At 39.5% G+C, this 27,389-nt stretch overlaps 1 protein-coding gene across 1 annotated transcript in view; it reads left to right on the top strand.

Annotated features, from left to right (window-relative positions):
• The window catches only part of mmp17a (matrix metallopeptidase 17a), a 112,496-nt gene that overhangs the window by 50,789 nt on the left and 34,318 nt on the right, over positions 1–27,389 (top strand). Inside the window, exons 2-3 of the mRNA XM_080862091.1 lie at positions 19,509–19,641; positions 21,303–21,438. Coding sequence (XP_080718217.1) covers positions 19,509–19,641; positions 21,303–21,438 — 269 coding nt within the window. The remainder of the gene's footprint in view (positions 1–19,508; positions 19,642–21,302; positions 21,439–27,389) is intronic.

The raw sequence follows: 27,389 nt of genomic DNA, 5'->3' as shown, positions 1-27,389 counted from the left end.
CTTGGTGCCGTCCGTGCACATCCTGTCTGGTACTGAGTCTTTGTTTGTAGTGGCATCCGGTAGATAGGTGAGTAGGCAGCTCCCCCACTGCCCGCGATCCATTGTTCATCACACATACTGGCAGTTGCGCTGCGTTCAGCTTGTTCAGTAGAATTACATCAGGCAGTGGGTCTGAGACTTGGGGCCAGGTCAGTAGGTAGGTCTGTCCGGAACAGTTCACATTTGTGGGTGATGATGACCTCCAGGTTGCTTTTGCTGGGATGCTGTAGTTGGCCTTGGACCAAAGAGTACCGTAGCCTGGATGTGTTGCCAGGCCCAACAGACACCAACTGCGATCTTCAGGTATGCTGTACGGCCACAGGCCAGACGTCTGCGAGGATAGGGGCATATGGGTACATGCATAGCAGTCAGTTTTATTATTCCAGTGAGCAGTAGTGTTCATAAACTGCCACCAAAAGTTAGTGGCGTAGCCATGGGGAAACTTGGTGTACTGTCCATTGTCATACAGTGTCTGCCTTTTCTTCATATTGCGTGACTTGTTGTCCCTCACGGAAGCAAAGATGAGGAGCCCGGCCATGGTCAGGGCCACTGCAGTTATTAAGAGCCACCACCTCATGACGACGGGACACACCCTCCTGTCGCGAGTAGACCCCCCGGCCAGGAAAGCTGACCCCTCCACCGGGCGAGATCACAACAAGTGGGCAAGCCTGCTGTCAGCTGTGTTTAGATGGCTTCACTTACTCGCCTGCAGTGACTCTGATGGATCCAGGATGGTCGTTCCGCAATTTTGCAAGCGGTCGGTGTAGTGAGGAGGACTTGGTATGGCCCCTCCCACCTGGGTGTGCTCCAGTTTTTCCTTTGGAGCACCTTGATCAGAACCCAGTCACCGGGCTTTAGTCTGCAAGACACTGGAGAAACATCATCAGGTTGTTGATTATGTACAATGATCTCTTTGTTTTCCAATAGCTTAGACATCCATTCTGCTAATGTGTTTTCTCTGATTGCTTTGTCTATTGGTTGACTGGTGATCGGCAGTGGGAACGGCCTGCCATGAATGATTTCAAATGGAGTTAGTTTATGGGAGCCTTGCGTTAAGCGCATCCACATTTTCACTAAACCCAAACATTCAGGCCACGGCCTTCCTGTTTCTGCCATGCATTTCCTGAGCCTTTGTTTTATAGTGCCGTTAGTTCTCTCTACAAGGCCTGCGCTCTGAGGGTGATAAGCACAGTGGTGTTTTATGCTGAAACCGAGTGCTTCAGAGACCTTAGTGATGACATCATTTACAAAATGAGTGCCGTTGTCTGATCGTATCAAAGCTGGGATGCCATATGTGGGTATGAAGTGATTGCACAGGCACTTTGCTACTGAAATTGCATCTGCCTTTTTCACTGGATAGATTTCCGGCCATTTTGAGAACACGTCTATAACCACTAGGGCGTATTTTGACCCTTGACATTCGCTTAGTTCAATAAAATCCATATGAATTGTGTGAAAAGGATAAGGTGGAGTGGGAAAACGGCCTCTTTTTGGTCGCAGATTTCCCTGAGCATTATATTTTTGACACGTCATGCACGTTCTGACAAATTGTTTTGCTGAAGTTTCAAAATTTACAGTGTAGAAATGAGAGTTGACAATACAGGTCATTCCCCCCGATGACAAATGCGTATAGCCATGAGTCACTAATGCCGCCATCTTGTGGAGAGATTTTGGCAGCACTGGCTTGCCATAACACATCATTAAGTCGTTTGTCAGAACTGCACCGTGTTTTAGCCATTTTGCCTGCTCTGCTGTGCTTGCTGCTTTATGTTCATTTTTCAACACATCCAGTGGAATCTGATGTGTGTTTACTGCCATCAATGTGATGTTTGTCTTTTGTGCCGCCTGTTTTGCTGCTCTGTCAGCAAAGTTATTGCCTGTAGCAATGAAAGAGGCGTTGTAAGAGGTTGGCATGCTGAACTGGTTTTCCGGTTGGTGTAATCATTCCTCTGGTTTTCCAGATTTTTTGCAAAATGATGCACAGCAGAGAAAACATACTGGCTGTCTATATAAATGGTTATTTGTTTATCTTTGTGTATTTCACATGCGCAAATCACAGCTGACAGCTCAGCGCTCTGTGCAGAATATGAAGAAGAAAGTGGTTTTGCTTCTATTATTTTACTATCTGTGGTTACTGCGTAACCTACACAATTTCGGCCTGTGCTGTAAGGTCAAATGCTGTTCTCCTAGCTTCCACACTTGCTGATCATAAGGTGGATCTGGGCCTGGAGTTTGTTTAAATCTCAGAATGTTGTGATACTCGGTCGGTTTCTGGAAAGTGGATGTGGCGGGTGTCATTTAGCATGCACTCAGGTGTAATACCAGAAAAGAATGGCATGACTGCTATCTTAAGTTTTGTCAGAGCGTCTCTACCTAGCAAATTTACTGGACACGACGGGTCATATGCATTTAATAAAGCACCTGCGGCCACTTGCTGTATGTACTAGTTCTAAAGGGGCAGTTAATTGTTGTACAGTTGTGTGGCCTGAAGCTGACTTTACAACTAATTTGTCCTTTGAAAACTGTCAGTTTAAGTGGCTGCCTCAAAACTGTTTTGCATTATTTCTCTGTGGCCTACTCCTACAATCTCTTGTGAAGTGACCTTCCTCTCCACGGTTCTAGCAGGCGTTGTCTCTATGTTATCTGCTGTTTCTGCGTGGCTGTCTGCAGCCTTGGTGTTTGTGACTTTGCTCGCCTCTCTGTTCCTGATAGCCACCTGCGAATTAGTGTTTTAGTCTGTTGTCAACACGTCAGCCTTATTTCTAAGTTACAGAATGCTTCTTCTCCTTTTTTTTTTTTTTTGGTTTGGGAGAATAGATGCAACTCTACATTTTCACTTAAGGCATTTTTAGATAATTTCTAGTTCTTCAAACAATTCATGGATCTCACACATTTCAAACTTTCAAGTTAGGGTTGTTTCCCATTTATACAAATATATATATATTTAACTTTGCATTGCTCACAGCTCATAGCTCACAGCTCTAAACCTAGGCATTTTTCAATCATATGCCTAATCACTATGTGTCACTGTGATTCTCAAGTATGGTCACAAGTTCGTTTAAATTCGTTTCCAAAACCAACAAAATAATCAAACAAAAACAAAAAACATAAACGTGTCAGGACACAAAAGAAAAAAGAAAAATGCTGCCACCCGAACAAGGCAGAAGTCTGCATATGTTGGCTTGTAATAGCATGCAGCTTGTAACATGGTAGACTAATGTGCCTGTGTTAATTCAGCTCCATATTATTGTGTGAAGTTGCACTGGGTTGGGAGTGGTTTTGTGTGTGTCACATTTTTGGTGAGCCAATGGCTGGAATGGGGTTGGACTAATTAGAGGCAGGTGTACTTGATTGCACTGATACACTGGTCTTCTTATAGCCCACACTACAAACACTGCTGTGTTGTTTTGTCTCTCTGTGCAGTCCAGGGCCTATTATATGCCACAGCCTAAAGGCAGCAGAGTTGCAGAGGCTTGAGTGACCACTGACTATATGCTTGCAGGGTGGTGGGTCTCCAAGGACAACTTCTAACCCTGTTAAAGGCAACATGTGGAGTGCAACTTGGCCGTGTGGCATAGCTGGCTCTGGCCTTGGGACTGTGTGTTTTTATACAATTCTTAAGTGGGACACTGGACTGTTTTATCTTTTATCTCTTGATATATTTTTTGTCAATAAATTATCTTTTAGAATTTTATTGACTGACATCTTTTTGCCCATGACTGAAACGGTTGGTCAGACCTAGAGTCTTTCTTTGGGTGTGTTACAGCAGCTTCTGCTCTAAAAGAAACAAATAAATAAAAAGAAAAGAAAATGTGTAACATGCTCATCAGCTTAGCAGTGTCTACATATTTAATTCAGCTTCTCAATCCTGTAGTTGTAGCTGTTGTCTACAGGGTTTTGCTTATTGGTTGTTATTATAGGTGTGCTCTATATCTCAGCAATGTGTCATTCTAGGATGATAGGTCTCAAGCTGGTCAAGTGCCTCTATGCACTTCATTAGTTTAGTTATTCTCTGTATTGTCTTCATCTCACATGTCATTACACTGAGTTTCAGCAAACCTTAAGCTTGATGCAGACTACTGCTTAACAATTATCCACCTCACATCATAACCGATTAAGGTGCCTCTTCATATTAATATTATGTCATTGTTAATATTATCCTCTTTGTCTTATATAACAGCAATAGCATATTATAATATTTTATCAGTGTGTACCACTATACTACTCCTGAGCCAATTTGTTAGTTAGGATCATCTTATTCAGCAAACAAATAATTTAGAATTCATCCAATCTGTGGTCACATTTGTTCTCTCTGTTGCATGGCGGACCAGGCAGTTCTATTATAATATATTATTTATATTTTATTTTGTATCCATCAAGGGCTTCAGATGACCTGCAGAATCATCCTTTTCCCAGGGTGGAGACAGTTACCTTTTCACACACTGTCCTTGGCTGAACAATGACACAGCCTTAATATACCTTATTTATGTTATTAAAATATTTTCGTGTGACTTATTTGCTTTATATTCATTTTATACATGCTGGGCATGGTCATCATGCCAACTGTGTTTCATTGTTAATATCACTTTACAGGTTGTTATCCTTGCTATTATTAATTTCAAATACTCTAAAGATAATTTCTACTGTAATTTTCCCTTCATCTTTATTTCGTACTTTTTATATTTATATCTACTCAGTGGGGTCTGTTTTCAACCCTTTTAAACTACTACAAAACTACTGTGATCTCTAGTTTTCACTTAATAAGGGATTATTATGTTCTTCCTGATATGGGTGCTGCTGCAGATGCGGCTGCAGGAGTGAGTGATGGTTTACTAAAAGGATTGTGGGAACTGCACAGTGTCTCGTCTTCTGGTTTTACTAAACTGGCAGTTGAGTTCTGTTCTTCTGACTGTTTATATTTTGTTTTCTTAAATCTCTCTCTGTTTTTGTCCGGCGTCTGGACTTTTCTTTTCTCACCACTGCTCGTCAGCAGGAGTGAGTTTTAATTTCACTTGCTTGATTACCCATCTTATTTATGTATTTACTTATTTTTAAGTAATATATACACAATACAGCTGCTATCACCTGCGCTGGTATTAGAGACGAGAGTGGTTGCTCACACGCCCTTCTACTTTCGGACTATTTCCAAAAGCGGTGTGAACTTTACGAGACGGAACTCGACCGTTCTCTCAACTCACCAGCACGTCAGTGAACAGCAGTAAAAGAAAAACACAGTAGGAGCAGCTCAGTCTCTTATTGGACCGTGAAAATTCAGCTTGCTCCATTAATTAAAACAATACACACATTCACATTCACAGCTTCGACGCGCGCGCGACCAGAACCCTTATGATAAGGGGAGCTCCCAGAGCTACTTACTCCCTAGACCCAGTCTAGACCCAGCTGGGGGAGCTACCCAGAGCTCCAAAGCTACCAGTCGACGAGCTCCCAGAGCTACCAGTCGACGAGCTACTTCCGCTATTTTAAATTCCCTGAATTCAAAATGCGCTTTTACGCAAGATTGTGTCAGTGTGTCTGTATCTACCTGGTCAGTGTCGCCGGGTCTGGTCCACCTCGATCGGGTCCCACCACCGTGGGTCGCTTTCTAAGACGTTGGCCAAGACCCGAATTTAAACGCTCTTGGACTTTTATCACACACCTGGTGTGTGAGCTGTCGACAGACGAACAACGTGGACTGGTCACGGAGATGGGACACGATGGAGGCGCTCCGGCTGTCGAAGGACCAAGAAATGTTGGGGGAAAACTCTGTAAAAGACCCAGGAGAAATAAAGACACAATGAGACAAGATCACTTTTTATGCTTTAACGTGCACACGGGTAAGCTGTTCAGAACAACTCACAACGTGTACAGAGGCTGGGCACTTTTTATAGGAAAGACAGTGAGAACAGGATAAGAAAATACAAAACAGATAAAATAAACAACTCCATATGTGGCGCTAGTCTCGTCAGCAGAGAGCTGTGAGAGATAAAACAATCTAAAACAATATGTCCCAAAACAGTATGTCTTTGCTGAGAAAGTCTAAAAAGATAATTCTAAACTAATCTAACCATAGACAAAAGGGCATGCTTGCACATTTAAAAGAAGGTAAAGAAACATAGAATCATTTTTCCTGTAACAGTGAGCATCTCTAAATGTCCCTGTTCTGTAGCCATAGAAAACTAACCACCTGTTAAACTCACAAAATGACTGTGCATTGTTTACAACATAGAACAATACACAGTATTATAATATGCGAACAACTTCCAGTTAGCTCTGATTTTCTGCTTTTACTAGCATTTTTAACTTTTTTATAAATCTTTTTTATGCACAGATTGGAAATAATTATCACTACAGAGCTCCAAATATTTTTTAAATATTCATTCATTTGAATTTATTAATCAAAAATGATAAAAATGTTTACAGCTGCTCATTTAAATACCCTGTTTTGTTTCCACGGGCAGGTTGCCATGTGGTGCTTTGGTTCGTCAGTGTTCTAAAACATGCTTGACCTTGTTAGTAATTATTCCTTCGTCCTTGGCCTCTGTTGCATCTAACATGTGTGGGTTCAGGCAATGTGTCTTTTTCAGCTCCAGTCCTTTCAAAATAAAGCATGTGCATATTAAATTTCACATGGAAAGTGAAGAAATCTCCTTAAGATAATAAATCATGCTAAATGCCTCAGTTTGCCACTAATTGAAGTTGCTTAACTTTTGCTTAAAAATTAAATTCTTTCCAAAACAATTCTTCATTGAGCCAATTTTTTTTTTAACCTGAGAGTGATAATATGATCATTTATGGGAATATGAGCAACTTTCTACTTACAGTGAGTGAGGACCAGTGAACAAGCGTTTATATTTACACCACACAAAGAGTTCATCAACTTTGGCTTGTAAGAAGGTCGAGCCAGTGATCAACAGACGGAGCCCCTTTGGGTTTAAAATGATGTGGTCTGGCTCCTTAGCGCTGGTCTAGTTCCTCGTTCTGTGCCAAATATATCTGGCTCTCCAAGGAAGTCCTGTTTGTGAGAACTGAGAAAACAGATGAGCAAAATGCATCACAGGAAACGGATGATGTCAAGGTTCGAGTTAATTCTCACTTTTTGCTACCAGGCAATCTAGCAGCAATGTTTTTGTTTGCTATCAAATGTGTTTCTAAGGCTGTGCAACTATCCTTCTACCTCACCTGCAATATCTCTCTGCTTCTATTTATTATATCCTGCTTCTTTCACCTCCTCTGTTTGCACAAGGACTAAATATTTCATTTCTAAAGGAAATACTGTTTGCTCAAAGTGTCTGCCACTAGTTGTGGATTTTTTTGAGCTCCTTAGTCTAACACACATGCTGTCATTGCCTGGCAGTTATATCATCCAAATGTAATGCTTTAAGTAAATGATTTCAGTATAAACCTGAGAAATAAAACGGAAAGCTGCCTCAACTGCTTTGGAGAGTGATAGCATCACCGTTGCTATGGCATACACTGCCGGGGCGTCGTTGAAAGAAATGGTTTAGAGAAATGTGCTTGGCTTAAAGCTTTCGATTGTTGTGCCACAAAAGGGGCAGGATTTTCTTTATAGACTTTTAGTGTAATAAGAGATATGTTTGACGACTGCCTTTCATATGCAGAACTGTGGGTATTTGTTTGGTAATCCACATATTTTTTGTGCTCAGCTTTGAACTATCACCATTATCAAATTGGTATATGAAATTTTGAATTTCAACATTGATCCATCAATTTTCTTTTGCTTATCCAACTCAGGGTAAAGAGGTGCTGCAGCCCACCCCAGCTGTCACAGGGAGAGAGGCAGGCTCTGGACAGCACACCAGTGTGCCGCAGAGCTACCTCACTGCACTGTTTTTTTTGGTTGTTTTGGTTTGGTTTTGTACCTTGTATTAAAGTTTACAATTAACCATTTATGTGTAAATGCCTATAAATTTACATTTAAATATGGATAATGTACTAGCAGAAAATTGCCAGCACATTTTGTTTTGTTTTTTTTAGGTATTTATTTTTTATTTTCTTGTTTGTTTGTCTGTTTGGTTGTTTTGTTTTTTTACACCTTCTGATCTTTATCTTGTAAATTAGGGGGCCGTGTCCTCGGTCTCCTAATCAGATTAACCTAGCGGTGCATCACTGTTTAAAAACACCATGACTTTTGTACAGTCAAAATGCTGACCTTGAAGAACTGACCTTAAACTAAAAAAAAGAAAAGAAACAGGAAAAAAGGTTAACCGTTGGCCTCGACCATCTTTTATGTACAGTCTATCTATGGTGGCGTGGTGGTCAGAAATCGTCTGAAGTCTGTTGACTCAGGGTTTTGTATTTATTAATATTATCCTATGTTCTTGTTTATTCTGGTTATGTATTCTGTTAAGATTTGCTAGTTGTTAGGTTTTGGCCCTGCGGTTCAGTCAGTCTCTGTGTTTCCTCCGTACGTTTCTCCCTGCTTATCATACCCGGTGTTTGCTTGCTCTCCATCTCCTTCAGGTTTGTTAGTTTGGTTCTTAGTTTTTCCAGTTTAGGCTCTTTCTTAGTTCTATTTTTGCCACCTTCGTTTTTTGTTTATATTTCTGTTATCATAAATAAAGATCACTCACATCTAAGTCAGTGCCTTCATCTTGGGTCCTTCATTCATAACTCCACACGGCTTGCCCCGCAAACCGTGACAGAAATGACCTAATACTGTATAAAATCACAAAAGGATTTACAAAAGAAGGACAATGTGGCAGTAGTAGGTAACATACTAGATGCTGAAAGGATTGAGAAGTGTGATGATTTGCTGGGAACTAAGGACTCTTTAGTGCTAAGATGGATTTCTGAACTACCTTAGTTTAGTAAAGCTATCTAAACGTAAGAAGACTGCAGTTTTCTACTAAAACTTTACAGTTAAGCATTTTCTTCAAGCGCTTCATAGAATCTTTTAGCGGAGAGGAAAATAAAAGTCTTCCTGTGTCCCCGAGGCATTAAAGAAAAATGTAAACTCTAAAGTGGCCCCCGCTACTTCACTGAACGTTGAGAGACAGTGAGGTTGTGGGGTTAAGCGTCTCCCGATGACTCATTTCTTGTCAATAAGCTGTTCATCAGGGGAAAACAGGGAGGTTTTGTCAGATGGAGCAGCTCAGAAGCAGAAGGATGAAGCAGCCTGAGCTTTATATAGAGGCTAAGGGGATGGATATTGACCTTTAGTGGAATCAAGAAGTGGATTCTTCCCATTTGACAGGACGTATTCTATGGTGTTGGAATGACTTTAATCTGTTACAGGAGGATGGGGGAATTTATCTGAGATAAATACAGAATGCCTCTGTCTTTTTGTCTCAGTGTCCACTTTCTATAGTTTTGTGTCTGTGGGGAAAATCCTTCTTATTTTCCTCAGAACATGCCACTCTATACGAAGCATTGCCCAAACAGGCAAAGAATAAAAGTGAAAATCGGGGGAAAAAAAGATATAGAAGTATAAAAATAGAGCAAAGCAATAGAGGGACACATGATACTGAACAAGAAATGACTTTTACATTTACATTGTGTTTCTTTTTTACTCCTGATAGGATTACCGTAACCAGGGTTCAGAACAGAGCAAACCAATTTTATTGCAAAGATAAGGAGGTGTGAAAGAGAACAAACATAAGCTCAGAGGATTTAATATTTACTTTAGTACTTAATGATAATTTGTCTCTAAGAGAGCCTGAGAAGCACAGAAATGTGTGAATGCCTAAATGATTCAATTACAGCGGCACAAAAGTGACATCGCTGTATAATATAAACAAGTGTGGATTCAGTAAAACTACAGTAGAGTGCTTTGGAGCCATGTCAAATACTGCAGAGTGGTGTTATACACCCCAGTGACTTACTTGCTGCTTTGCATTTTGTGGGATGTTTACATGGGTGAGAAGTGGCATTATGTGTAATGCAACAGTGATTAACAGTTTTAGACCTTCCACTATAAAGCAAACGAAGATCTCCTCACAGCGCCCTGTGACAGCATGCGCAATATGTAGTATAGTTCCCATCTCACATTGTGCTATTTTAATACTTTTTGAAGCCAGCAAAGGTCAAACAATCCAGTATTTCACAATGACCAGAGAATTCGTTTTTTTATTTCTTACTCTGTGGTGATAATCATCTTGTGACCTTTCATTTTTATCTTGCAACCAGACTTTAATCTTGCAATCCAAGGTACTTTGAGTCCTAAATTTGAAAGGAAAAAAGGACTATAGCACTACATTGCTGACATGCACACATTTCTTTTTGTTTTCAGTCTTTTGCTGGGTGTAAGATACAAAACACTTAAATGGCCTTTATTGCAGTCTCTTGGAGGCTTTGACGTGAGTTAGAAGCGTGGCTTTAGCTCATGAACGTGTAAGTTTTTAATTAGTTTTAATAAAGTTTGTAACAATTTACACTGTAAAAAGTGACTACCAGATTTACAGTCAAGTCCATAGGTTTTTACATAATGATACATGTCTTTTCTTTTCTTTCAAAGTGTTGCACAAAGGTATTGGGAATTGCAGCTCCTCTTACACACGGCATCGCTGTTTTTTTCTCTTGTTATTCCATGAGAAATTAAGCTGATGTAAGATCTGTTGATTTCAAGTGCTGAAATGGCATTTGGTATCTTTTCACATGAATTCCCAACATGAGAATTGTGCAGATGCCAGTGAAGGAGGCTTTTAAGCTGAAAAACCAAACCTGTCAAAGAGACAGCCAAAATGTTAGGGGTGAACAAATCTTAAAAAGAAGGAATGACAGTGACCAGCTCAGCAACACTAAAAGGCTTGAAAGGCCACAGAAAAACCATTCACAACATCTTAACAAGTCAACAAAAAAACTTCAGGAGGTGGGCTTACCAAAGAGCACAATAAAAGAGATGCTGTGAATGAGGTTTAACAACATGGTGCAAATGACAGGTTACACTCAAGAGCAAGATTAGATTAGACGTTGCCAAAAAACGTCTACAAGAGGCCAAATGTATCGGGACTTTCGGTGATGCCATGGGTTCATGAGTTTGACTGCAAAGGATCATCCGAGCATTAAAAACAGAGTTAATTTTATTGACCTAAAATCTGTGTCATAGTTTTCATCAACAACCATTTTATTTCTGAAAAAAATACTAAGCTAACAAAAGATAATAAATAAATAAAAACTCCTGCACGAGGACAAAAACTGTGCTGAAATGTATTGACACTAAATAAAATATTTTGCAGCTACACGAGCCAATGCAAAGTAATTAAGTTGTTTAGAAAGGCATGACAAGTTTGGAAGTGATCCAATATCAAGTAATATCCTTGTGCAGTAAGGTTAGAGGCACACATTAGCTCTGGCTGCGGGGAAAGAGTGCGACTTTCCTGTTTCTCATGAAAACGTGCCAAAACATCAACCTTAGGTTCAGTCTACTATAATCTTATGTAGTCAGCTAAAACAAAAAGAATTTAGACGTCTAAGTAATAATTAAAACTACATGAAATTTTAGCCAAACACTAAAATAAAATAAAAAATGCTGTCAAAGTTAATACTGCTTGAAAACAGTCCTAATGTTTAACGTTGTTTGTCAGTCCAGTTATTTTTGAGCCTCTGGAAATGAAAAACCATGAATGAAAGTGGCTCTAAGTCCTAAACAGTGACAGACAATCCTAACAGTACTTTGGTGTTATTATTTTTGATTTACCTTTAACCGTGGCAGTCTACAGGCAAAATTATGAACCTAAGTGCATCACGTTGAGGCAGTGATTTTGGAATACTAAGATTACTTCACTGGTTAGATGTTGGTTTTCATTTTGGGGATGCGAATATTTGTTAATTGTGGAAAAATATACAGTCTCAGCTTGGCTGCCTGCCTACCTATCCCACATTGATCATCACCCTTCAGTTCACCCCACTGAATGAACGCAGCTCTGTTGTTACTTGATTGAGTGAACTAAAATCTTGCTCTCCAACCCCCCGGGCACACCTGCCTCTCTCTCTGTCTCTGTGTTCTTGTTCCACTGTCTAACACTGTATCTCCCACTGATGCAGTTACAGCTGAAATAACAGCACAGCCCTCAGCTTTAACTTCTGTGCGTGGTGATTTTGTCAGACAACTTTGCAGTTATAAAATCCTTGAATGTTCACTGTTGATTACTACAGATAAAAATTGTATTTGTGACAGCCGGTCACATTAAAAAAAAAAAGAAGAAGAAGAAGCATCTCAAAATCACAGTTCCTCCACAGTTTGATAAATCAAGGCTGGTTTTATTTTTATCATGTGTGCCTTGTTTTCATGGAAGATTGGAAGAAGCATTATCCCAAAGTACAACAGCAATAATATTAAAAATGCAGTCAGCCACATCCCGGAGTGGGATAAATGAGAAACTCCATGCAGGATGGCCCTGACGTTACCTGTTAGGGCTTTTGCCATTTTCACAGCATGCCTCCTGCACGCTCACCGAAGTGTAATGTACTGTACTAAACCTACAGACTCGGGCCCCGCAGTCTGCTAGGAGAGCTGTGAAAAGCATGATTAAAAGTGCACCGTCGTAGTGAAACAGTGAACCGTTTGTTTATAGATGAGACATATAATTATGTTACATAATCACTATCATTATCAGTGAACACATTGGGGGGGCGGGGGGGGGGGGGTTAACAGAAGTTAGTTTTTTCCCTTAATTTGCTGCTCTCACTAATCAGTTTGAACTCTGTGTATCATCGCTGGCTTCTTGATCTGGCACATAAATAACAAAACATAGTGTTTTCATTTTGTGTAAATGGGAAAATTGGGAAGGTCTACTGTGCAGGCGGAATTGGTAAATCGCATTATGAAAAGGATTGACGATGACACAAGGTGATGCACTTACCTATCTGTTTCTGTTTGCAAGCTTTTCTGTTTAATAGGTTGAGTCTGTGCTGTTGTGCATTTATTCTTTCATCTCTACTGTGTTGTTGCAGAAGTTCCTCCGTACTGCTTCATTTCTAGATTAAAACAACTCTGGGGGATCAAAGACTCTCATTAGGAGGCAGATACAAATCCCACAAAAATGGCTATATGTCAGGAAGCCACACATTCGAAACAAATTGCACAACGAGTCCAGAAGGATTTTCCAAGTTACTCAATGTGCACTGCCCTTTCCTGCAAGTAAATCACATTTTTTTTAAGTAACAGCCCTTGAGTGCTCTTAACATAAAGTAATCTAAACGCAGCGATTTCCACATATTGTGAATATCACCGTGAATGTATGCTTCCCCTGAGCACACGAAGTATTTCCTGCCATTTGTTTTCTTTAAACCGTGCAACATTACATTCACCTCTACCTCATCTGTCTCCCACACCCATGCTGCTTTGGTCCAACATCTAATCTTTATTTTGCTCATCTTGACCTGGGAGCGATAAGGACAAGCTGACAAGATCAGCTTCATGTTACTGTCTGTTAACTGCTCTCGCTAACTTGCTGCTGTGTTCTCATCAGTGTGCCCTTTTTTTCCCACTCTGTTGCTCTTCTATCCCATGCGCCTCTGTTTTGTAGGAAACTGATTTAAATCATGTTCACTGGCTGACCTCATGTCAAGATATGCAGGGGCGACGCTGAGTCGGTGTTAGAAGGGGAGACGGGGAGAGAGCATGAGGGAAGGAGGTGAACGTTAAATAGACTGAGGGCTAAGGTGCAACCAGAAGCATAGACTGTCCTGAAGCTCTTAGCATATTTGAGTACTATGGCACAGTCCTCCAACAATATAAAAGACACAAAAACATACTAACAGGCAGAAGGCGAGATCACTATACCATAGAAAAGTGACTCACTCAGTGTGTATAATCAAACCAACAAACCAGTAATGAATTAATACGTAACAGGGATTTAATTATATGAACATGTGTGCATGAGTCACCCCTCTTTTCTTTACATTTTGCACAAAACATGGGAAATAGATGCAGTAATTTATTGAAACCATAAAACTTAAATCCTTTTTCTGCCAATTCCTTACCATTGTTGCCTTTTAAAGGGCCTGTCTGCTCAGTTTTGTAAGCAGAAGCAGTTGTGTTCAGCTTCAGTTCACACTGTTGAATTAGAAACCTGATTTAAAGCAATGGAAAAAGCAATGAAAGGGTCACAGGAATTTATACAACTGATTTGGTAAAAGCATAATAAAAAATATTGCTGTAGCTCTTACTAACAGTTTGCATTCTGTATGACTTCACTGGCTTCCTGATCTGGCACACAAATAACAAAACATAGCATGTTCATGTAAATGGGAAAATTGGGAAGACCTACTGTGCAAGAGGAATTGGTAGATTGTATTATGAAAAAGACTGACGATGATACAAGAAAAAATATATATTTTTTGTGTTTACTGAATGATGTGTTTAAAAGATTGAGTCTGTGTGCAGTTATGTATTTATTCTTTTATCTCTTCTGCGTTGTTGCAGAAGTTCCTCTGTACTGCTTCGTTTCTAGATTAAAACAACTGGGAGATCAAAGGGTCTCATTAGGAAGCAGCTACAAATCCCACAAAAAGTGGCTATATGTCTCCATAATAAGCTCCTCCTTTGGCCATTTTTATCTAAAATCTGGTATATTATAACTGTAAAACCATATAACTGTAAATGTGCCTTTTTAATGCCAATTCGTTGCCACTGTTGGCTTTTAAAGTTCCCACTTTGTTCATTTTTATAAGCAAAAGCTATTGTGTTCAATTTGACTTCTCATTGTTGAATAGGAAACATGTTTTAATGGTGGAAAAAGCAGTCAAATGGTCACAGGAACTCATAAAACCAATCTGGCTAAAAACTTTAAAAGCTCTTTCTTTTTTGGATGCAACTCACACATGCAGTTGGTATTAAAACACACATCGGGAGATGCGGTGCTTACCTGACCTGCTCTCCTACCTCGTTCTGAAAGAACATCCATTTTTAGGACGGTCAGATAGAATAAGACTAATAGGTAACACAGGATGCCCTTTATGTGTGTGTGTGCACATCTCTGTTTTAGTGCCTTTGCTTTTGGTCAATTTTATTCATGCGGCTCATGCATGACTCGCATTTACACACTCCCTGTCTCTCTTGTGGTGTGTGAAATCATAGTCAGTGGTTTGGTTTGATGTTTACAAGGCTGTACAACAGAAAGTTCCCTAGAGCATTAGCAGATCTTAAGACTTAAGACGTCCTTTTCATCAGTGGTCTCCTTTGTGTCGCTATCTTTCTCCAGTTTACCATTTACATTTCTTTTTCCAGTCTTGTCTTCATTTTTTCCTACTGTGCTTTTCTATTAAGTGTTTTTGCTTTGTTAAGTTCAAACTTTATTTGACCTTCACACAGTTCTGGTCTTATATGTGGAAACATGCATTCAGAGTAACCTTTGTGAACAGTTGGTAAGCAGCCCTGACAGTGAGATGGATGATGGATTTGGGGGTTCTTGACAGGATAGGACAATGATATTGCTCTGTGCTCAAACACACACACAAAAAATGAAGTACAACTTTGTAATAAACAGGTTCCCTGCCAAATAATACCAGGATATTCAAGTTTGGGTTTTTTCTTCCTCTTTCATTTTCAGAATTTCATCCTCTTCATTCAAAACCTCCACACACTTATTCGCCTTTGTTGTTAAGTACAGGTCACACTGGTTTCTACTTGCTATTCGAGACTGGCAATGGATGTTTGTGGGCAGGAATGTTGGACAAAAAATTATTTCAATAGGTAGTTGGCAGTAGATTTTTTTTTAATTAACAAAGGGTTTATAAATTGCAGCTAAAGCCTATTATAGATATATAGTCTAAATGCACAATTAGGGAACATTTAGGTTACCAAGCCTTTAAAAATTCATATGAATGAAACAGAGTCCAGGGGCATGTTCAGAAGGGGGGCATAGGGTGCCCCCAGCCCTTGGCTCTGTCGACGTGGTGTAAGCATGTAGCTGAGTTTGCTTGCAAAGCTGCAGAGTCATGGAAATGGCTGTAATCATGTTTTCTCTGTGAGGCACCAAAGCTAAAATCCATTCACAGTATTATTAGTAGTATTACTTACTTTTATGCTCATGCTAGTCTGATGTAGGGTTAAAAACTTCCTGAATTGTTAATAGTTGAGGGATTGGAGGGTTTGTTAGATTAAATGATCTTAAAGGTTAGAACTGAGATGGACACAAATTGAAAATACATGTTTCTGTTACTGTTGCTGGAAATGCAATACAGCAATACAGCAGTACACGGGCAGTTATCTTTCTGTGTGTTTCAAGTACATTTGTACTATCTCCATCTCTCGTGTTGCCCTTAAATAATTCAAACAACCTTAAAACCAGTTCTTTACTTGTTCCTCAACTTGTTCTTTCTTCTTCTCATACAACAGAGACAAGAAATTTCTGAAATCTAAACTTTCATGCCACCCGCAGTGGAGAAACTGTGAGACTACAAAAACCGGATTGTTGAGACAAAGAGCCCAATAAAATGGCAGCAGGCTTGGCAGAATGTGTTTTATGCTTTTTGTGCGTGTGTGTTTCTCATTTGAGACCAAGAATATGGGGATGCAGACATTGTTTTGTGCCGTTGCTTCTTTATATCTGCATTTTTTAATAATGCACGATTAAAGAACTGCAGAGTCTCCTCCATCTGCATGAGCCCCTCGTGCTACAGTCAATCACAGATTTAGAGCGAATAAACTCATATGGCTGGTCTCATTCCTTTCATCATATATAACATTTTCTTTCCCAGCAAGGTTTCTCTCTTCTAGTGTGTTCTAGTGTAATCAAATGTGGCTTTTGGTGTCATTTATTTGCCTACGTACCTTCACATTAGCATTAGTGAGTTTTTGGCTGCCACAATGTGTAATGTGTAATACTTCCAAATACATTCCATATATGAACTGAAAGGCAGAAACTGCATTTCAGGAGTCTTTTGTAAACATTATAAAAAATCTAATTATGCTCACCCAAATTGTCATTTTTTTTTTCCTGGTGTTGTTTTATTTGATTTGATTTCTGCTCATTTTCCTCTTCAGTGGGTCCATAAACGCTCTAATGCATTTCTGTGATTACTTAATGCACACTGAACTGCTTAAGTGTGAAATGTGCGGCACATATTGCCTTGGCCTTTAACTGCAAAGTTAACACTTTTGATTGATGCTCTTTCAGCGAAAGTATAGCCAAAAGGTCCACTAATGCATACAAGGCCAAGTACTTCTGCCGCCATGTTTTTTTTCTCACACAAAACATTTACAGTGAGTGCCTCTACGTAGCAGCTGTAGGGTGATGCAGTGAAGTCATTCTTTTACTAGATTTACTAGGATTAAGTATTAGTAAGGTGGACCTCGAGCAAGTTCCTGAATCTATAGTAGCTGCAGAGGTGTTATTATATACCTGACCTTGTGCTCTAGCTGGCGAGACTCACACTGACTGAAACGTAACAACAATACAGTCTTATATCATTATTTTCCTGCCAGAACATTGAGTACGCTGACATTTTCTTCAGTCACTGAAAGGTGGGCCAGGTTGCTTTTGAACTTTAAAGTGCTTATCTAGAACCTCCTGCTCAGCAATACCTGCCCCAGAATCTCAATTCCTTTCACCCAGGTGACACACATATTATGTGTCAACTGTATCAAGCCAAAGCTCATATGCCATTCAGTATTCTGAATCAGCTCTTTTTTATGTTTATTTTTGCCTCTCATCTTTCTAACCTTTGTACCACAGCAAAAGTGAACATTATGTCTCAATAGCAGATCTGCCCTCCAATATCCTTTTATATCCAGTTGCAGCCACCTGCCGTGAACACGGGTATTAAAAGCAACAAAATCGAACACAGTTGCTTCAGTTTTATTGGTAATGAAAAGAGGGCTGTCTGCCCGACATTTGCCAGGACATAAAAATATAAGGTAGCATTTATACGTAACCTTAAATTATAATGTCCACATAAGGGTAGGGTCTAAATATGGGAAGCATTCAGATATTGTAAGCAAACACATGAACAGCTTGTTTCCTCTAATATAGAAAAAAAGGCTTTTATGAAACCCAAGCCCTTGACGACCCCGCCTCAATGTGGGTGGGGTCGTCATATAACATTGACAGAAACACAACACAATAATGGCGATGGTATACCTGCTGCTAAACCAATGGTAAACGTCTACATCTCATCATTGGACCACAGCGTTGCCTCAATGCCAGGTTTCAAAAATGGCAGGTTTGATTCCTGTGAAGGAGTTGCTCTCAAGACCTATTGGCTAACGTCATTCCCTGACCAATCAGTGAATTGCAGTCTAATGAGGGGACAATTTCAGCCAATTTCCCATATATAACTATAGAAAACTCTAAAAACCAAGTCAAGTCAAAACCTTCCTTTCCGAGTGGAAATACTGGTGGAAATAAGAGATTGTAGAATCAGCGGAAACACCCTTCAACATTATTATGAGTATTAATGTTGCATGGTTTGTCCATCACAGGGACAAGTTTTTGGAATGGCACAAATATGACAGCCAGCTGATCCGAGCAGAGTCAGGCAAACCATTTTATATATTACATGTCTAAAAATATACATCTGAATATCAGATTTTTACATCACCAAATATCAGTCAAATGGGTCTTAAAAATCCTGTTTTTATGTTTTACCTTGTCTTGCTATAGCTCCTTGTTGCTCCTTTCTGATGAGTAGTGATCTAACCATTAAAACCGTTAAAAAACAGATTTGTCAGACCAGCCATCAGTTCACGGAAATTGAGGGTTTGAGCTGAAATGGATACCTGAGTGTGACGCACTGAGAGAAAAAGGAAGAGGATGGATTTAGCTGCAATTTAAACTCATGATACACAAGATCAAAAAATAACCTTCGGAAAGTTTTCATAATAAAATTGACAGAGCATATCTGAATTAATCGTGGTACAGGACTCTTGCAGTGCATGTTTCGACCTGTCATAAAAGCATTTATATTTTTAAAAATGATTGCATATAAATAAGAAACATCCAAGATCCTAATATTGTGCATACTGGCTCATTGTCAGCGAACAGCTGTTAATGATATTTGTTTTATTACAAAACAATGAGGCGGGGCGGGGATTCCCCACATTGTCGTCTACTGTTGTTTCCACCAAATACAGGGAAATTAAAGTGAAATTGCAAAAATCTCCCCCCCCAAAAAATTTTTTTCCTGCAAATATTTAATATTTCAGGCTTTAAGGGGTTAATTTATATATATTACATAACATTTAAATTAATTATTTCACACCTGACTTGGTTTAGTCAGATGTTAGCAAAAGAATTAAAGTTTGCTCTCTGCCATTCAAACATCTTGCAATTAAAAAAATGCTGACAAATAGTGTCTAAATTTCTGTTAAGAGAAGGAAAACGGTTTTTCATTTGTTGGACGCACAAACAGTTGCACAGAAGCACAAAGCTCTTTTTGATCCTAAATATACAAATATGATTCAGTAGAGATCAAACTGAAGACGGTCTCAACATCTTTAGGGCACTTGAATATTTTCAGGTGCCTGGAGTGACGACTAAACTCTGTGTCTTCTGTTTCCCTTTCAGGACTGGCTGAGTAAGTTTGGGTACCTCCCACCGCCTGATCCTGTGACTGGCCAGCTTCAGACCAAGGAGGCCCTGACCAAGGCCATCAAAGCCATGCAGAAGTTTGGAGGGCTTAAGGAGACTGGAGTCTTGGGTATGTGGCTAGGTTGATTGCGAAGCTCTGCTCTACGGAAGGAGCACTATGGCTGGTTTTATATGTTCACTGATACCAGCGTATGTAAGAGTAAACGCCTGCGGAGGAAAATATAAGGTATGCCTTACAATAGAACGCATTCCTACCAACAGAAAAGCAACAGAGGCGAATCAATAACGCTTTGACACAATAACCACCGAACAATAAAAAGGTAGCTTTTATTTCAGTTCTTATGTACTGAAAAGCATTATATTGCACAGCTGTCTCCATGTCATGAGACACCTTGTAAGCATAAATCATTCTTGCTGCCGCACCACACAAAGCAGAATTACAGTACTGCTATGTACCTACTGTACTGTATGTGATTGATAACACTGGTATGTCTGAAGCGGAGCAGTATATTGATTAGTGTGGGTTTTACTGTTCGCTCTCATGTGAGGCCCTCATAGTTTCCCGCGGTGCATATTGGCAGTCTCACTCACTCGCACAGACAGCAATTCTCCTCTACAAACAAAACTCTTTACAGGCTACTCCCTCGCACATACACAAATATAGAAGGTAGAGAATAGGATACTGTATGTGAATAATTTGCTAGCCTAAAGCGCTGCTTCTCAAACTGTGGGGCGTGGACAGCCATCTGAGGAACATGATGTGATGCTAGGGTGAAGCTGAACATATTTAATGAATATTTATTTAAGTAAGACTCAATTATTTGGGGTAATTATCAGTAAAATGACCCTTTTTTGTGCTTCTGTAGTGGGGAATGCCAGAAATAACTGTGGATTTGGAGGATGTTAAACTTCTTCCTGGGATGAGATACAGTCAATCAATCTTTATTAGAAACTCAAGATCCAAAAAAATGTATAAAGAAAAGAATCAGTGTCCTAGAAAAATACATAAAGTTACATAATACTGTTCGGTAACTTTGTTCAGACAAAGCATCACAGTTTCATTCAGACATACCCTCTACTTTATCAGAGATAGCTCCAGCGCAGGCACAGCATTTCCTATACTCGCAAGATTGAACAGATGGTTCAGGTATCAGCACAATCCATTTTAGTGTCTCGTCACTGTGCAGAAATGCTGCTGTGGTTGTGGTGGAATAAAAAGAGAAATGGGGTTCAAAACGTCTGTGACAGGTGCCTTCTCCTGGATGTCCATCCGAGTAATCTCCACGGGCCGCTCCAGCGTCTTGGCTCTGAGTCCGGGCAGCCTCTCTTTCTTAAAGTGGCCAAAAGGCCATACAAGTTCTTGGAGGCCTGCTGACTTCTGAAATGCAGATCATGACTGCGCTACATGTGTATCCATAAATATCACTAGTTCTGACGTAATAGGTTTGCTATCACGACTTTTACTCAGTAAATGCCTGAAGGGGAAGTTGGGGAGCATGTATATGTTTTGGCCCAAATGGCTTCTTGCAGCCTTTTGTTCAGTCAGCTGTGTACGTATATGTGCTCATACAGTGTAACATGACTCTCAACTACTGAAGCATTCATTTTCAAACAGATGTTGAACAGTGATGGATCACATGTCCTTATTCATGCGCAAGCATAAAATGCATTCATACACTAGCTAATTAGTTTTCTCTAAAAATAACATGGTAACTGTGCCATGTATTTGAATTAGTTTATATATGTGCATGTATCTCTTCTGTCCTGCAGACCAAGAAACACTAGGGCTGATGAAAACACCCAGATGTTCTCTGCCTGACATGTCCGAGACAGAGGGGACAGTGGGACGCAGGAAGCGAAGCTTGAACCCTCAGAACAAATGGAACAAGAGACATCTATCCTGGAGGTAGGGAAAATTAACAGGACGCTTTAAGGTCACACGCAAGCGTCGTCGCCCAGATACAATAAAACCAACGAGTCCACAGACGGTGAATCCTTATTTTCATTCCCAGTGAGAGTAGCTATGTTAAGGCAGTAATGTATAATACAAATATGAAACCTAAATAGGAATCATCCTAATGATCAAAATAAATTCCCTCTTTCTTCAGATGTGATGCTTTTATCTGTCTGTAACCATATAGATAAATATTAGCTTTAAGGGATTTTTAGAGGTTTGTATGAATTTCAAGTCCTGCAAATGATGCATGATCCTTTTTTTTAGGACCTAGACCTTATTCTGTAAACCAGGGGTCCCCAATCCCAGTCCACGAGGGCCGGTGTCCCTGCAGGTTTTAGATCTCACTCTGGGTCAACACGCCGGAATCACATGATTAGTTCATTACCAGGCCTCTGGAGAACTTCAAGACATGTTGAGAAGGTAATTTATCCATTTAAATCATCTGTGATGGATCAAGGACACATCTAAAACCTGCAGGCCCTCGTGGACTGGGATTGGGGACCCCTGCTGTAAACGGTTACAAACCACTGAAAGCTTAGAAGTGCACCCAGCTCGTGAGGCTGGAAGGAACATGCCACTGGAAACATTTGCTACTTATATTTGACTGTTTTAACTATAATATAGTAAAAATCCTCTCTCAGTCTATTTAAAACGATTTCCCATCTGTGCATGCTTTATTAGAACAGATTAGATGTCCCTTATTAAAGTGGAAAACTTTGGTGTTTTTAATTGACTGAGAGTATTTTGTAAAAATAAATAAATAAAAAGAATACATCGAACTTAATATAATCAGCAAACGTGTCTTTCTTATTAGATCATACACAAACCTTTGTGTAAATTATTCATAAAGTTTTCATAAATGAGACAGGGCTTTTATTTTTTTTAAGTCTTCAGATTTAATACCGATGCCTTTTTTATAATTCCTAAAGAGAAGGGTCACAGTCTGCTGTTTATACAGTACATGATAAGATAATATGGGCATGTTAAAAGCAGCTGGGCCATCTGTCAGGGATCCAGCTTAGTGTTAAACAGCAGAGGAGGAGGCTGTGAAACATATGGTTGGCCTGAGCTGGTTCGCACACGCCATCGGGAGATGATCTAAGGTAGGTGGTGTGTCAGCCGGTTTGTTTTAATCTGTGTGTGCTGTGCAGCAATAGACATCAACCTAAAGAGCAGTGCAGGGGAAGAGAAAACGAATAAATAAACATTTTGGTACTACATATGCACACATAAATAAAGAGTAACACCCACGCTCTTCACTCCCATGTGTGGCTGGATTTTTTTCCCTTTAGAGATGGGAGGTCTTTTGATAAATATCCCCGAATCACCCTCTGCTTATTCTCACCCACTGATATTGCTGTGATATTGGCCTGCAGTGAAGCTGCTGATGGAAGGAGTCAGCCAAATTATTATTTTATATATGACATATTGGCAACGCTATACTTTATTATATAGGGTTGGAATGGAGGTTGTGGAGTTGCTAGTCTAAGTATTAATATTTTAAAATGGAAGAGAATAACAAATAAAAATTTGTCACAGTTTATCAGTAGAAATGTCTTAAAACTGCATTCTGTCTAATAGCCTGCAGGGGGAGACTCTTCTGTCACTTAAGTCAGTTTGTATAAAGGTCTGAGGGAAAATGACTCCGCTGCTCTCTTAATCTATTATTAATGCATTCGTGTCCTCTGAGTTACAAAGCTTAATTGACACAGAATGAGATTCAGTTTGTAAATTGTGGCCCGGTTTAGGTAAAAACAGATGAGAAAGCAGGGTATGCTTTGTGACTAAGCATGCTTTTCCTTCCCTTGATGGCCTAACTGCTCAAATCAAGGCTTTTCAAAAGATTCACACACCAATGAGCAGCAGCAAGGTGTCTGCGTGAACTTAAAATACAGTCTATGCATGTAGTACAAGTACAGATTTTACACTTGATTTTAGACATGATTTTACGTTTGCGTTATAGAGCTTGAGAACAGGCTCAAAAACAGTTGAGGCTGGTACTGCTTTGTGCTACTTTCATAGGATTTTGCAGGTACAAACTGTTTTTTGACAGCTGATTTCTAATTATTTGTAATAATTAGATAAATACAACATAAATATCAGTATGTGCATATGAATAAAGTAGCAAAATATATGTGAATGTTAATCAAGGGTTTACACAAAGGTTTCTTTGTGTATGATCTGTTGGGTAAACAACTATTGGTTGGCCAAGTGTTTTTATGTCACTTAGCATACAGTAGTTATAAGTTTTGCTTTAGGGAGAGTGTGGCATGCAGGACAGATGGGCCACAGCATCCTGCAGAAGGATGATGAAACAGGCAGGGTAATAGATCTAAGGTAGGACAGAAGGAAAGCAAAATGAAGCAAGAGGTGGTTGGAAAGCAGGACATCAGGGCACTTGAGGATTGAAGAAACAGGTCGATAAGCAGGAATTTTCCACTGGTGGGAGGGCTGAGCGCGCAAAAGGGACTGTGGGTGAGCCGTGATACTTAATAGCAGAACAGAAAGTAAAGCAGTGTGTAAAACGGAGTTAGCAAGATGAAGATGTCTGGGTAATTGTGAGCTGCACAGTGAAGTATTTGATTATAACCAATGTCATCCATCCTTTTTCTTAGCTGTGTATCCAGTTCAAGGTCATGGGTGGGTGGATAGCTCGTCAATATAATATTTTTTTTTTCAAAGATTAGCTTTTATCTAAACTTTATGAAGAAAGCTTTATTTTCACCGTGTGGTAGTGTGGCCCTAGATGTAGACCAGTCGATCCATCGGCCTTTCGACTACGCCCACAGCAAGGCTGACATTTGTGTTTAGGAAAGAATTTTTTGTTTGTTTGTTTGATTAGAACACGAACTATGATAAATTTAGTGAGTCATTAATTTCGATTCCACCAGTGAAGTAGTGCTGCGTAGCCAGCCCACATTTTAAAAGGTGTGAGAGCCAAATGTGACGTAGTGTTACATTTCCAAAAAGTGAAAAGTGTAATTTCCGTGGAAGAAAATTGTGCCAGGAGCTTTCCACTTTGCTACATTAATAACAGATTACTAACTCAAGTTGATGTTGGAAAATCATCCAGACTTTATTCCCAGGGATTACAGGTCAGGTTTATCCAGCCAGAATCAGCTGAGGAAAGTAAGCTTCTTCAGCAGGTTTGTGGCAGCAAAAGCAGCTGCTCAGACTGCAAGACGGATGAGTTCAGGTGGATGAATCACTTGTCACCGGAGGCAGAAAGGTTACAGCTTTTTGATAACAAATTACCTGGTGACTTTGTCCCTGTGGCATCTCCTTGTTGAAATAATCCTCAGTTCACTTGGGGCTTTCGGTCAGAGATACAGCCTTTTTTTCAGGGGTGGGGTGGGTGAGGATGTAACTGCACATGGGTGGGTGGTTTAGGGGGACAAGTGGGGTGGGGGTGGTCCGCATAAGGTCTCAGATGACCTGGAAAAAGCAGTTGGCCGCAATCCAGCAGCACACCGCATTGAAACCATGGAGTCAACATCTGCTTCTGGGGACCGGCATGCACATAGCTGTGAGGTCCTGCTGTTTTATGACTGGAACATTTTTGCTTTTTTTCATATCACTCAGTCTCTCTTTTTACTCTGCTTCTCTCCATCCTGCTGCTGCAAACCTTCTGCTGTCAATCACCTGCTTTATGCTGCCTCCAGCCTGGCCCTAGTTGGCTCTGTGAAATAAGGCAGCTTCTTTTTCAGTCCAGTGAAGCCACCTTTCTACTCGCAGCTCTCACATTTGTGTAGCACCATAACGCAGCCAAGATGTACTGAAAATTGAGATGTACAGACTTGGTGTCTTTTAAAAAGAAGAGGAAAAGAAAAAAGAAAAGAAACAGCCTCTGGCTTCTGCCGAGAAACAGATGGGGCAATTATTCAGGTTTTATTATAAATGCCTGTGGATTATTTGTTGATTTCAGATTCATTCACATCTAAAGAGGCTTCCATATTGCATGGTTTATCAATAAAGCTACACAGTAAATTGATATAATATTCTATATAGAACAACTGCCTCAGGCATTGGAGTTACCACAGACATTTTTCATCCAGGTATTTAGCTTAATGTAAAAAATGCACGGATCACTGCTTGCTTCTGTATTGATTTGTGTGCCAACTTTTTCTTTTTTGCCGTGATATTATGCTTCGTATAATTATCCGACTTGGAAAATCACAAATTCAAACAGTCTGGTATTTTTTGCCATCTCTGTTTAGCACCAAGGTCACCGTTTTGTTGACTCAAGAACATTTAGGTTCATCGCCAATAAATGAAGCAAAGAGTCACTGTCCCAGTCACTTGTTCCTCGATGGGATCTTAGACAATTAAAAACTCTAAAACACTGTTAAAGCAGAATCTCAATAGAAAAAGGCAATATATTGTAATTGAACTTCCTTTTTTCTCAGTCCAGTATTACTCTGGGACAATATTGCATAATGGAGTTTGTAATGGCAAAACTAATTTCCTTCCTCATTACATATTTATGACTTAGATTCGCTAAAGACTTTGAAGAAATGCTATTTCACAGCCATTTTTCAAAGAATGAAGTTTTCCGTTTGCTAGATGAGATGTAAAGCTTGAAAATGGGAAAACATCTTAAATCCCCTCAACCATTTTATTTACATGGCATCCAGGAGGGTGATCACATTACTCTGCAATGAGTAACTTTTCCATTTTCTTGTCATTATGTCCATTATCTTAAATTATGAGAAGTTCATCTCACTGCAATACACATGGAGCCAATTAAAGATGTTAATGTATGTATAATATATCTGTCATGGTTGGTGAATGCTTTGGACCCAGGGTGCAGACCTGAAGCCAAATTAACCCTTTATTTAAGTGAAATTGGGACGATCCAACAAGCAGCAGTAACCCAAATCAAATACTAATAGCAGGGATAATTAGGTAATTAGTTAGTTAATTAGTTAATTAGCATGAGGCAATTACGAAAAGAAGACACAGGTGAAGAGAGTCAATGAATGAGACAAGGAGAAGAAAATCCAAACACAATGCACAGAAGATTATCTGACAAGGAAGGGCGGGAAAAAAACCTCGGGGAAAAAACAATAAGGAAACTCAACCAAAGAAAATAGAAAATAAGCTTAGAATATGAAGAACAATATATAGAACAGAGCATACAAGGAATATAATAACGCACAAAAATAAAATATTAAACTCCAAGCTTGACTCCAAGCAAAGACCTGTCAGTTATTTGCTGTTTTTCCTCCTTAAACTACTTTTGAGCTGCTTGTGTCTTACTAGGCAGGTTTAAATTAGCCCAACTAAATGCGTTTACCACTAATGCAGAACTTAACAGTCTTGTTACTGATTTACAGGGGAAAAGTGTAACACTACAGGGGAATTACACTCAGGGTGTAATTAAATTGTCTTTGAAATTACAATGAAATTAAATTTACTTACAAATACTTACAGGTAGGTAAGCTAGAGTAAGGGGCTAACAACTAAGTTTATTTCACAGGAAACAATTTGTACAATTTCATAATGATTTTGCAGAAAATCAGTCAGTGTTTTCATAAATCACATGGTAAATATGCTATACTTTTGGGCTAGGTATAGATATGGATGATAATAGTTATAGGATAATAGCTATAAAAACGTCTGATTAATCCAATCCATAATACAACCCAGACCCGGAAAAATGCAGTGTACTTAAGATGCGGAAATATTGTTTGTTTTTCCCCAATATTACCAAGAAACTGCACAGTACTTAAAAAACTACTTAAATTTACTTACAATTTAATTATTTTTTATTGCCTGTAAAATACATGAAGTTATGTGCTACTTAAAAGTACTTAAAGTGTGTCTTTTTTATTTGTTTCCTATTATTATAGCTACCAAATTTACATATTTGTAGATGAAAATAATAATTATTATAATTT

This window comes from Rhamphochromis sp. 'chilingali' (genome assembly GCF_963969265.1).
Source record: "Rhamphochromis sp. 'chilingali' genome assembly, chromosome: 2".
Lineage (NCBI taxonomy): Eukaryota > Metazoa > Chordata > Actinopteri > Cichliformes > Cichlidae > Rhamphochromis > Rhamphochromis sp. 'chilingali'.
This window is presented reverse-complemented; position numbering and strand designations above follow the sequence as displayed.